Genomic DNA, 12,823 nt, shown 5'->3' with positions numbered 1-12,823 from the left:
AACTTCAGGATAAAGTATCTAGCATTCTATGGCAAACGAATTAATAATGATCAATGAAACCATGTACTCTATTAGTGAAGTAAAATTGATATATGTGGTGTGGCACCGCAACGACTATTAATTATCTAACGTGGGGGTGATTTGCTAACTCAGTTATCATCACTAAATGACAGCTATTAAACTCATATTTTGATATTGGCTGGTTCTACATTTCTGATAACTTTCAGTGCATCAGTGGATTAAAAAATAAAAATAAATATAAAATGAGCTTGTGGCTACTAGTTTTTATTCAATGATGATCACTGTGTAAGTGAATTATCTCATTGTTCATACTTCTCTATTTAAGACTGAGTTCACACAATTTTATTTTGTACATAACACATAGATACCTAACTACATAGGGCCCCGTATCCGAATGGTGCCAGTGGGAATTGAAAGATGGGATCCTATTGCTAAGCTTCCGCTGTCCTTCCGTCCACCGATTTGTCTGTCTGCCAGCAAGCTGAACATGAACGTAATAGGTAGGACCCCAATCCAAATCCCAGCTATTTTATTTCTAGCTGTTTTGTTTCGAAAAAAGGGTTTGGACCTCTTGCCACCCATTGGGCTACGGTCGGTTGAAATGAAAGTTCTTTCGGCTATTTCTTCGTATTTACCCTAGTACATATCTGGCAGTTTCCCTTTTTTCTTAAAATACTAGGTATTATCTTCATGTCTTGTATAAAATTATTCTGAGACACTAATTCTGAGATAATATTTATGGATAGGATGTGTGTTAAACTTAATTTTCTTACTGTAGCAACATTAATTTAATTTATTATTCTGGCAATCGAAGTTCGTCACAACGCTATTAAAAAATGGCTGCCTTGTTGTCGGCGACTGTTGGGCGCTTGTTTGGAAATTAATGTTTGTTTCTTTTATTATGTGTTTCGTTAACTGTCTACGCGTGGTTTCGCTGAATTAGTTAAGCGAATAAGTTTTTTGGTGAGTGATTGTATCCAGAACAGTTAATTGACGCATCACAGAATCTGTAACGTAATAACTTTGTGATGGCACAACGTGATATTTCATTGCGCGAATATGTGTCCGTGTTATTTTTGGGATGTAAAATGCAATAAATGTAACGTATTAAACTCTATATACTATTATCCAGTCAATATTGTCTGTTAGTTTGCACTAAAAAGTGCTTGTAATGTATGACCTTAGCACTTCTACGAAGAACAATAAAGGAAGGTCTTAAACATAATCGCGAAGGCATTGCCACGAAATGGGAATCCGTTTCGAGGTTCTTTCTTTATTACGTTGCATATTCCTTCCGCTTCCATATATTTTAACATTTTATATATAACCAATTGTTTAGTCAAATATTCTTAAGCATTAGGCGGGGAATGAACTTTAGAAGTAGGTATGTTTCCACAAATAGTCTGCTTTCGTAGTTTTTATTGTCATTGTTTTTTTGATGTTACCGTTAAGTTTCTTATATTTTATGCTTATGCAATTAAATATTCTGTAGCTTATATAGATACACATATGAAATTACTGATATTTTATGCTAAAACACGAAATTCTATGCAAAGATTACGAAATGTAAAAACAAAGATGACTTTTATCACTACATCCACTTATATGTAGTACTAAAGATTTTATTAGTCTGTAATGTGTTTGGGAAACTTTTGTTTGAACCAGATTAAAAATGTTGCTCTAAAAGTTAGACTTTAACATACAGCAGTCTGACCTAAACTTCATATGGGCGAAGCTGAGGGTAAAACGTCACCATGATAAACCATTCACCAGTCCGCTACTGAGCATGGATCTCCTATCAAGATGAGAACTCCAAAATCTGTTGTGCTGGCCAAGTGCATATTCACAGACTTCACACATCTTTGAGAACAATATGGAGAACTCTCAGACATGCAGGTTTCCTCACAATGATTTCATTTTAATTGCATAAAATGCACATAATTCTGAAAAGTTTGAGGTGCATGCCCAGGATGGAACCCCTAACTTCGCGAAGAGGAGGCAGACATCTTACCACTAGGCTAACATGGCTCTTTTTATTGGAAGTATAATATTTTAGAAGTATATCATTAGTTCAACTTGTTTGTTTTTGAGATTATGAAGTTGTCATTGAGATTATCAAGATTTACATTAAACAACTATTTTAACTTTAAGAACAAGCAGCAACTCTATCTTCACTGTTTATATTCATCAGTATTTTTAGAGTTTTTGAAGTTTAGGTATTACTACAATAATTCTAGATTTAGGAAAAGAGATTTATTGATGATGTTATGTTATATTTCATGTAGATCCCAAATAAGAAATGTGTTTGTGGTTTTCTAAAGAACTGGTAGCTTATTAGGTACTGACCTAAAACAACAGTTTGTGTTTAACCCACTTCATTAACAGTACATATTAATAATAAATAATTACTGAAAAATTGCCCTGTAAATGTACAGAAATAGACTTAATAAATTGTTAAGGCCAATTGATGGTTGAGGAGCAGACTGAATTCTGAAAGGTCGGACTGAATTCCGAAATTCCGAAGACCAAATTCAAACCCCACCCTTTGCACTATTGTGGTCTCCACTCTTGGCACAAACTTTACGCTTAATTGGAGGGGAAAGGGGAGTATTAGTCATGATTAACATGGCTGATATTCTTTTTAAAAAAAAGTCTCATTAGCAAAACTCATGTGTACAAATAAAATACAGACCATATAGTTTGAAGCTAATATTTTAAACACAATAATAATAACAGACACTCCTGCTATCTTGCTCATAATGTGGGCGTACAAAGAATAAGATTTCTGTGCAGGTATATCGGTGTTTCATAAAAGTGACAGTTCTGTATAGTGTATACCATTGTTTTTTTCACAGATTTCGGAGAAAAGCGCACCAGCAGTCTGCCCAGAAGCATTTAAGCTAAGCAGATGTCTAACCCACCACCTTCACTAGTACAAGAGTAGATGTTAAGTTTCCTTTGGTTGTTTTTACGTTAATCTAACAAGATGTGGCCGGCATCGCAGTACTCCCATTCCAACCAGCACGCCCAGAATGCGGCGAAGGCGAATGAGCACCAGAACCAGCAGAACTTGAAGACGCTGGGAATGACCTCTGCCATTTCCATGGCAGGTTAGTAAAATTTTTTGAAACTTATATTTTATTATTTACTATGACGATGCGCGTGCGCGTGCGCTTTGTCCGCGTGGATTTAGGTTTTTTAAAAATCCTGTAAGGACTCTTTGATTTTTTGGGATAAAAAGCTGTCTATGTCAGTTTCTAGGATGCAAGCTACCTCTGTACCAAATATCGTAGAAATTAGTTTAATGGATGGGCCTCCCGTGGGAACTCTTTGATATTCCGGGATAAAAAATACCTATGTCCTTCCCCGGGATGTAAGCTGACTATGTACCAAATTTCATCAAAATCGGTTGAACTGTTGGGCTGTGAAAAGCTAGCAGACAGACACACTTTCGCATTTATTATATTATAGTATGGGTTAAGTATTGTTAATTGCTGTATATTCATAATGGTATATTCCTGGAAGATTTCTCCACTGAATAAGTGTAGCAATAGGTTAACAGAGTTAGCTATACTTGGCTTTTTAGGTATACCACAGAGGCTCAGGTCTTATCTGCTGTGTCCTGACACCCCTTTTGCGAGTTAATCAGCTTCTCCAGCAATGGGATATCCTAAACACTTCCATATTTTTTCCACCAGGTCCAAAACCCATAGACATAGAAAAGACGAACGAGCTCAAAGACGCACTAGTACCTTTCGGCGTGTTCGAATCAGAGCAAGAGATGCATCATCGTATGGAGGTTCTGGGCGCGTTACATCGGCTCGTCCGTCAGTGGATAAGAGATGAATCACTCAGAAAAAATATGCCACTGAGCGTAGCTGAGACAGTTGGTGGGAATATTTACACGTTCGGATCTTACAGACTTGGAGTGAGTAACCTACTAACCTTTATGCTATTATTATTCTTTAGGGGTCACTAGCTATGACCCCTACCTTGGACAATGACCCCTCCTACTAACCCCTGCAGAATAATTGTGCGAAACACTCAACTTTCCTCTCACTACAGTGAAGAAAATGCTAGATGGAGGAAATTTTTTACATGTATATTTTTTATTTTTGCATTATTTTATGATTTCATAAAAAATAATGGCCGTAAGGACGAACCGCGTTTCTGAAAGTTTCATTATATAGTATTTCTAATAGAAAGAAAAAAGTTCAAGTTTCGAATGACGCTTTTCCACGCTAGGGGTTAAAATGGACTTTTCCATGCCTATTTCGAATTATGAAGAAAGCTTTTCAAAGAAAGTGGGAAAAAACCTTAATTATAGTTTATTTGTTGTTCAGGTCCATCACCGCGGCGCCGACATAGACGCGCTGTGCGTGGCCCCGCGACACATTGACCGCTGCGATTACTTCGCCTCATTCTACGAGCTACTCAAGACACAGCCGCAGGTATCAAATGTATTTATTTACTTGCGGAGACCTGGCGTGCGCGCGACGCGTAAAAAACCAGCTAAATGCGAGTCAGACTCGCGCACCGAGGGTTCCGTACCTATTACAGTCTTATTTTTTCGACATTTTGTACAATAAGGAAACACTATCATACCCTATTGATAAGTGCACGGAATAACACATATCATGTAAACCTTAGTGGTTTTTCGCTGTGTCAAAAGCAGACTTGCTTTGCCCCTCGCAACCTGGGCAGTCTATTCTGCTTGTGGAGCGAGCTTGGATGGCTGGAGTGAAGACTTCGGCGGGGAGGGGCAACGCACGCACAACAGACGGAAACGTTTTAGTGCGGAAAGCAGCCAGAGAGAAGAAAGAAAGAAAGAGAAAGCAGACTTGCGAAACATTCCCTATTTTGATAGTTAAAAAAAAATACATTTAAAATCATTATATTTATTTGTGTTAATACATTGTTGTTAAAGGTAAAAGACTTGCGTGCAGTGGAAGACGCTTTTGTGCCAGTCATCAAAATGAACTTTGACGGAATAGAAATTGATTTGCTGTTCGCCAGACTTGCACTAAAAGAGATACCAGGTAACAAAGATTCAGCAAAAACTTTTTTTTTCTCTGTTGTCTGGCTTTACACTGATTAGCCAATGTCAAGTTTGTAGTTATTTACAAGTTAGGGAAACTATATATATAAGTATAGACTTCGTCTGTGCCGGCGCCCGTCGACATACACGCGGCGCCCCTTTAGAGCGCTTCCCAGTCAGTTCCACCACCAATGAACACCACCAGAACACAAAAACTGGCCACTTCTAACAAAAAAACACTCCAAAAAGGCACAACACGCGCGCCAGCAAACGCCACCACAGATGAAGTCCCAGCAAAAACTTAGTAAATAAACCCTGCATATTTTTTTTGACTACCTTCCTGGTGCAGTGGTTAACTCTGTGGTCTTATTAGTGGCAGGTCCGGGATTCGATTCCCGGCAAGGGAAAGGGATGTACTTAATAAGTTTTAAATTTTCTCTGGTGTGGTCTGGTGGGATGCTTCGGCCGTGGCTAGTTATCACCCTAGCGGCAAAGTCATGGCGCCTAGTGATTTAGCGTTCCGGTACGATGCCGCGTAGAAACCAAAGGGTTATTATGGGTTTAATAATTAACTGCCGTACCCCTTCTATGTTAGCCTGCTTCCATCTTGGACTGCATCATCAATTACACCAGTGATGATGCACTCAAGGGTTTACTTTTTTTTTCTCTCTCGTCTGGCTTTTAAATAAAAAAAAAAATAGATGTGAAAGTGTGTCTGTCTGCTAGTTTTTCACAGCCCATCTGTTTGACTAATTGTAACACAATTCAGTACAGAGATACACCTTTTCCTTTTATATATTTAGGTTTTTAAAAATCCTGTGGGAAGGGTCTTTAACTATAACGGAACCATGCAAAAATTCACGTCGATCCGTTGTGACGTGATTGAAGGAAAAGATAGAGAAAATATTATTTGTCTTACTTTTAATTGTTTAATTTGTTCTAGATTCTTTTGACCTTCGTGACGACATGTTACTTAAAAACCTGGACCAGAAATGCGTCCGTTCGCTCAACGGATGCAGAGTGACGGACGAGATCCTCCGCCTCGTGCCTAATATAAACAACTTTAGACTTACCTTACGGGCCATCAAGCTGTGGGCCAAACGTAAGTATTATTATCGCACTTTTCTATACATTTCTTGTAGAAATTCTTGATTTTCTCCCTTGTGATAAGAAATTCTTACCTGCCTTTCAAGTTTTATGTCAAAGGGAAGTACCCTATAAATTTTGATTCCCCAAATTGACAGACAGACAGGCAACAGAGTGATCCTACAAGGTTTCCTTTTATCCTTTTAAGGTATGGATCCCTGAAAACAGCGCAAGCGAAGCAAGCGCAAATTTAATCATATTGTCTTTACTTTTAGGACATGGCATTTACTCAAACACACTAGGATATCTGGGAGGAGTATCTTGGGCCATGCTAGTAGCACGAACATGTCAACTGTACCCAAACGCTCTGCCCGCGACGCTTGTGCACAAGTTCTTCCTGGTATTCAGTCAGTGGAAATGGCCGCAGCCGGTGCTGTTGAAGCAGCCAGATTCTGTCAACCTTGGCTTTCCGGTTTGGGACCCACGGGTGAGTGACATGTGTAAATAGTGGTTAAGAGGTCTGTCTTCCTATTGAGGGGGTCCAGCGGTCGATCCTGGGCACACATCTTTTTTTTTAATTCAGATACAAGTTAACCCTTGACTGCAATCTCACCTGGTGATAAGTGATGATGCAATCTAAGACGGAAGCGAATTAACCTGGAAGGGGTATGGCAGCTTTCACTAAACCCATATTCCTTTGGTTTCTATATGCCATCGTACCGCAACGCTATATCGCTGAGCGGTACGACTTTGCCAGTAGGGTGGTAACTAGCCACGGCCGAAGCCTCCCACCAGACCAGACCAGAAACGGTGAAGGAAAACATCGCGAGGAAACTTGCTTGTCTCTGAAAGTTCTACATAATGTTCTCAAAGGTGTGTGGTGTGTGAAGTCTGCCAATCAACAGTTGGCCAGCGTGGTAGACTATGGCCAAAACTCTTCTCACTTTGAGAAGAGTCCCGAGCTCTGTAGTGAGTCGGCGATAGGTTGATCATGATCAATAAAGTAAAAAAATAATTTTCAAAATTTTATTTCAACAGGTGAACATCTCAGACCGTTTCCACTTGATGCCTATCATCACACCAGCATACCCTCAACAAAACTCCACATTCAACGTGTCAGCGTCCACTAGAACTGTAATAATGGAAGAATTTAGACTTGGTAAATGTATATTCTAATTTTTATGGTTTTCAAAGTGTAATATTTAGGGTTCCGTACCTTAAAAGAAAAAACCGGTCAAGTGCGAGTCGGACTCGCATACGAAGGATTCCGTACCATCGTACAAGATATAACTTTACTAACTAACAGCTTTATATGTAGAACTCTGCAAGTTAATAACGGTCTGCGCCATCTTTATGTGATTTAGTGAATTAAATTTTTTGTGAACACATTTTAATATTTTTTGTGTGATACAACTATAAATTCACGGTTTCGGATTTTTTCCTTTACTTGTGCCTACCTACCTGCCAAATTTCATGATCTTAGATCAACAGGAAGTACCCTATAGGTTTTCTTGACTGACAGACAGACAGACAACAAATTGATCTGATAAGGGTTCCGTTTCTACTTTTGAGGTATGGAACCCTAGAAAAGTTATAGTTTACTTTACATAATTTTGTTTGTCCACAGGTTTAGACATAACTGACGAAATAATGCTGGGCAAATGCGGCTGGGAGCGACTATTCGAAGCGCCACACTTCTTCTCAAGATACAAGCACTTCATTGTACTACTAGCATCGTCTGCAAGGGCCTTAGACCAGCTGCAGTGGTGTGGTCTAATCGAGAGCAAGATACGACATCTTATCAGTGAGTGTCTGTGATTTAGGTATATCTATGGTTACACTTGTCAAGATATAAAAAAATCAATGAAAATCGCTTATGGTTTGGCATTGTATCTTCAAAGATACTCTACATATAAACGTTTTTTTGCAATACTTATTACTTTTATCATATTGGCATTTTGCATTTATCCATATAAAGTATTGTTGTTCATATAATTTTGTTTAGTTAGTACACAAAGTCAAGAATAGTATTAAAACAATATTATTATTTTGTGATGCAGTCGAGGGCATTTTTATTTTGTAATTTAGTGGAATTTGGAAATGATATTAAACAAAAAAGGATTATAAGAAGTATATTTTACCTATCATCAGTGTTTTTTTAAGTGTGGCGTGCATTAAAGTGTGTAAGGTCTGCCAAGAACAGGGATAATAATTGTGTATTTTTGTTTCAGCGACGCTAGAAAGAAATCCTCATATAACGATAGCGCACGTGAACCCAGAGTGCTACAACTCAGTTCCGCTCAACACTAACAACGGACAACCGCTTGCACTACCGCCAGGTAAGCTAATTATGGTCTATAGAGACCATATAAAGATGTATAGGCATAGTATTCCTCTTTTGGAGGGTACCGTACCTGAAGGATGACAACGGGACCCTATTACCAAACCTCGTCTGTCTGTCAGCAGGCTGTATCTCGTGAACCATAATAAGTAGAGAGTTGAAATTTTCACAGAATGTGTACTTCTATCCCCACTATAACAACAAATGATAGAAATTTCCAAATGGCCATGAAAATTGAAAATAGATTAAGTTATGTCTATTATATTATTTCTTGTACGATGGTACGGAACCCTTCGTGTGCGAATCCGACTCGCACTTAACCCGCAGCGAGCGTGTAGCGAGGCAGTCGTGCGGTTTTTTATAAAGGGATTTATAAAGCAGTGCAGCCGCAGCGATGCAGCCACGCTGCCTCCGCGCGGCACTTTGCAGAAAATTTCGAAAAACAGCCTACTGATTCGCCAATAACCGTGTTTCTAACACTGAATGATAGCCACCGGGCTCATTTGACTCTTTTAATCCATTGAAGGTTTTCTACGAAAATATATTTAAATATCACTCAATGAAGCAGCAATGTAGAACCAATCAATGTCAAATGAGTTACTGGCTATCATTTACAGTTAGCTGATTGTATTTTCACTAAATCAAATTGTGTCTATTATGTTTGCAGGTATAGCGTTGCCAGCTGACAGTGTGATGAATGAAATCAACAAAAATGAAGAAGTAAGTTTAATCTGACAATAATATTTAGTAATATCAGTAATCACAGTATCGCAGTATCCCAGGTGATCACAGCAAAGATTCTATTTGTTTATTTAGAAGTCTTTATTACATACATCCTACTTATATTTTAAAGTGAATGTGTGGATGTTTGGATGTTTGTTACTCAATCACGCAAAAACTACTTGACGGATTTGGCTGAAATTTGGAATGGAGATAGATTATACCCTGGATTAACACATAGGCTACTTTTACCCCGGAAAATCGAAGAGGTCCCGCGGGATTTTGGAAAACATAAATCCACGCGGACGAAATCGCGGGCATCAGCTATTATTATGTATACAGAAAAACAATACGAGATACAGAAGTATCTTTATATTATGTAGTTTATATGTAAATCAGTGCATAATATTATAATGCGAAAGTGTGTCTGTCTGTGTGATTGATTCCTACAGGCCCATCCGTTTATCCTATTTATATGAAATTTGGTACAGAGTTGCCTAGCATCCCAGAAATTGCCATAGGCAATTTTTTATACCGGAAAATCTAAGAGTTTCCACTGGATTTTTAAAAACCTAAATCCCCGCGGACGAATTCGCGGGCATCATCTAGTTTATTATGTATATATGCAAATAGAACACTTGGAATGCATGGACGCCACCCACGTCCATGGCAAAAAATCACGTTGATCCGTTGCTCCATTGCGGCGTGATTGAAGGACAAACCAACAAACAAACTCACATTCGCATTTATAATATGAATAGTGATCTTATTTAATTTGTTACAGGGTGAAGTGATGGCTAACGTGTGTTCAATGTGGTTCATCGGGTTGGTGTTTGACAAGACGAACGTGAATGTGGATCTCACGTATGACATTTCCTCCTTCACTAAAGCCGTGCACTACCAGGCTGAAAACAATAGTATGCTGCGGGAGGGTATGACTATAGAGGTATGTGACATCGATTACGATTTAGAGTATCCGCATCTTTTTCTTTTTGATATTAATAAAAAAGGGCCGAAAATAAATTTTAAACTAAACACTCTAGCTTTAAGCAAGCGTAGTGTGGGACGACCCTCCAGCACGATGGACCGACGATATAAAGCGGCTGGCGGGAAGTGGCTGGATGAGGAAGGCTGAGGGACTGGGTGTGGTGGCGCTCTATAGGGAAGGCCTATGTCCAACAGTGGACGTCCACAGGCTGATGACTCTAGCTTTAGTACTACTCCACAAAAATGCTCAAGACTGGCACTGGTTTCTAGGACGCCAGGATGTTAAGCTATCTCTAGTACTTACCTCGCCGTAGCAAGATGAAAAATTGTCAGTTTCGCATGACAGCAAAATTATTTGCTTGCTCTGTATTCAATACAAGATAGTATGGGTTTAGTGAAAACCGCCATACTCCTTCCAGGTTAACCCGAATCCATCTTAGACTGCATCATCACTTACCACCAGCTGAGATTGCAGTCAAGAGCTGACTTGTATCTGTATGAAAAATAAAAAAGGTAGAACTTGAGCCAGATAATAAATAACATTGCAGCCAAAAAACTAGCTATTGTATTCCAGGCGCGGCACGTAAGACGCAAGCAACTCCACCAATACCTGTCGCCGTCCTTGATCAAGAGGGAGCGGACGCAGTCGGGCACCAAGCGCAAGCACGACACCAACGCGCACCCGCCCAGCGCGCCCACCATACACCCGACCGCGCCCGTCAAGAAGACCAAGCGGCTGTCCGAGAGCAGCGTGAGTAGTAGCCCGGTACAATACAATCTTGTTCACTTTTTATCTTTTTTTTTAACAGTAAAGTGCATGCATACACAGAAATCCCCACAGTAAAGGAGGAAAGACAGGTCACTTGAGGCCTACAAACAGAGACTTGAGGGTCATAAAAACAGCCTAGCAGTCCATCTTCTGGATGCCAGTTACAGCACGTTCCGCCTTAAGAGGACAAGATTGGCCAGCATATAGTAATACTTATCTTTAAGCGATGTCACATCGCTGGATGTGCAAAGCCTAAACTGATAAAACATTTTGTCCTCAAATCTGTTCATAGTCCACCGACTGATTGCAGATAGAAGAGATATGAAAGAAAAAAAAAAACTTTATCTTTTTACTATCATTAATCTTAGTACCAATAAATAAATTAAGATTTTATTTTAAGAGGGGTTGTTAGTAGTATGTACATAAAATTGCAATTGCATTTTGAAATTTTGAGAATTAGTGAAGTTTTTTTTTGACCATCCACTACTTTAGGAACATAATATTGCCAATGGTCATTTTGTGTGTCTTCAAAAGTATCAGCATGAAACATTTATATTTCCTTCCACAGACGGACGAAGTCAGCATTATATCCTACAACGACGACTCAAACTCCTCAAACATGGTGGAAGTCAACATACCAAATGGCAACGCCACAAACCATTCGCAGGAAATAGACAGAAACAAACCAACGGACAAACAGATAAAGCCGGATCATACTCCCTCAACGTCAAGCACTATAGCATGCACGTAGCAGTACGAGGAATGGCGTCAGAGGTTCATATACGGAACCAGTAACGTCAAACTGAATCGTGTGAAACGCGCCTAAGACGTTTACTTACCATAGTGTAGTTAGCCTTTACGGCTTTCGGACAAACGTTAAGACAAAAGTTAAAAACCTCCTTTTTGGAGAAACAAGTAATGTGTCTATGACAGTGATTTTATTTAAGCATACGTGATAGTGATGTGAACTTTGTGAGAGTTAATTAACAGTAAAACTTTACCCTTTTTCTTGGGCGGTTCGATAAAGATTCAACGTTGACCTTTTACAGTGTCATACGAAGAAAATGGAAGATTTTTAGTAATGGTAAGTTGGTAGTGAAACAAAAAAATGTTTAGTTAGCTAGAAAATACTCACTCTCATCGTTGTAGATATGTTTTGATACATAATGTAAATTAATATTACGTTTTCTATTTAATCATAACTATACAAACCGTTATTGATTGTCTGAGTATACAACTTAGAAATTTCCAATAGTATATTTATTTCAGAGTTATGTGATATTTAAGCATTTAAATATCATTTGCTTTAACTGCGAAGGAAAACATCGTCAGGAAGTTTGCATGCCTGAGAGTTCCCCAAAATGTTCTCAAAGGTATGTGAAATGGTCGACCTCTTCTCATTTTGAGATGAGACCCGTGCTTAGTATTCGGCTGGCTGGGTTGATTTATTGTGTAAACCTGTTGACGATTTCTAAAGATTTTTGAGCAGACATTTTTTACACAGTTGGAAATCTCTTTGGAAAGTGGACTGATTTAACAGGTTTTTAAATATTCTATCATTGACTAGTAAAAAACGATTTTAAATTAATTTATTGTGTAGGTCGGTTATGTTTGTGGATATTATTGTTTCTTTACAGGTGGACCGGGGTGGCCGCACTCAAGTGAGTTGGTACCAAACAAACAACACAGACTAGTAAGAAATGATAGACAGAAAACTAAATTAAATCAACAAAACTGATTCATTAAATATAATTTACCCTAAGCTTCAGAGTAAATTTTCGAGTCACTGGAGTTAGGCAGCTATGAGTTGTTCAATTTGTATTTGTTTATTTGGTTTCATTTATATCGATGCCTCGTCAAT

The 12,823-nt window shown here is 38.7% G+C and overlaps 1 protein-coding gene across 2 annotated transcripts; it reads left to right on the top strand.

Annotated features, from left to right (window-relative positions):
* The first annotated feature begins 846 nt into the window (after window positions 1-846).
* LOC123878223 (poly(A) polymerase type 3) lies at window positions 847-11,982 on the top strand. Of its 2 annotated transcripts, none has more exons than XM_045925359.1 (14): window positions 847-984; window positions 2,877-3,131; window positions 3,720-3,949; window positions 4,365-4,472; window positions 4,949-5,060; window positions 6,003-6,161; window positions 6,421-6,632; window positions 7,184-7,304; window positions 7,773-7,949; window positions 8,377-8,484; window positions 9,154-9,206; window positions 9,991-10,152; window positions 10,768-10,944; window positions 11,531-11,982. In XM_045925359.1, exons 2-14 carry the CDS (start codon window positions 3,008-3,010, stop codon window positions 11,711-11,713), a joined length of 1,926 nt encoding a protein of 641 aa, XP_045781315.1. In that variant the 5' UTR covers window positions 847-984; window positions 2,877-3,007; the 3' UTR covers window positions 11,714-11,982. The 2 variants fall into 2 exon arrangements, with proteins under 2 accessions (XP_045781315.1, XP_045781314.1); XM_045925358.1 differs by having other exon boundaries at window positions 10,768-10,959.
* The last annotated feature ends 841 nt before the right edge of the window (window positions 11,983-12,823 follow it).

This window comes from Maniola jurtina, chromosome 25, assembly GCF_905333055.1.
Source record: "Maniola jurtina chromosome 25, ilManJurt1.1, whole genome shotgun sequence".
Classification (NCBI taxonomy): Eukaryota; Metazoa; Arthropoda; class Insecta; order Lepidoptera; family Nymphalidae; genus Maniola; species Maniola jurtina.
The sequence above is the reverse complement of the archived record's forward strand: the minus strand, read 5'-3'. Positions and strand labels throughout refer to the sequence as shown.

Coding starts and splice junctions, on each gene's coding strand:
- LOC123878223 (XM_045925358.1), top strand. CDS start 3,008: ATGTGGCCGGCATCGCAGTACTCCCATTCCAACCAGCACGCCCAGAAT. Junction 3,132..3,719: donor CTCTGCCATTTCCATGGCAG/GTTAGTAAAATT, acceptor TTTTTCCACCAG/GTCCAAAACCCATAGACATA. Junction 9,207..9,990: donor AAATCAACAAAAATGAAGAA/GTAAGTTTAATC, acceptor AATTTGTTACAG/GGTGAAGTGATGGCTAACGT.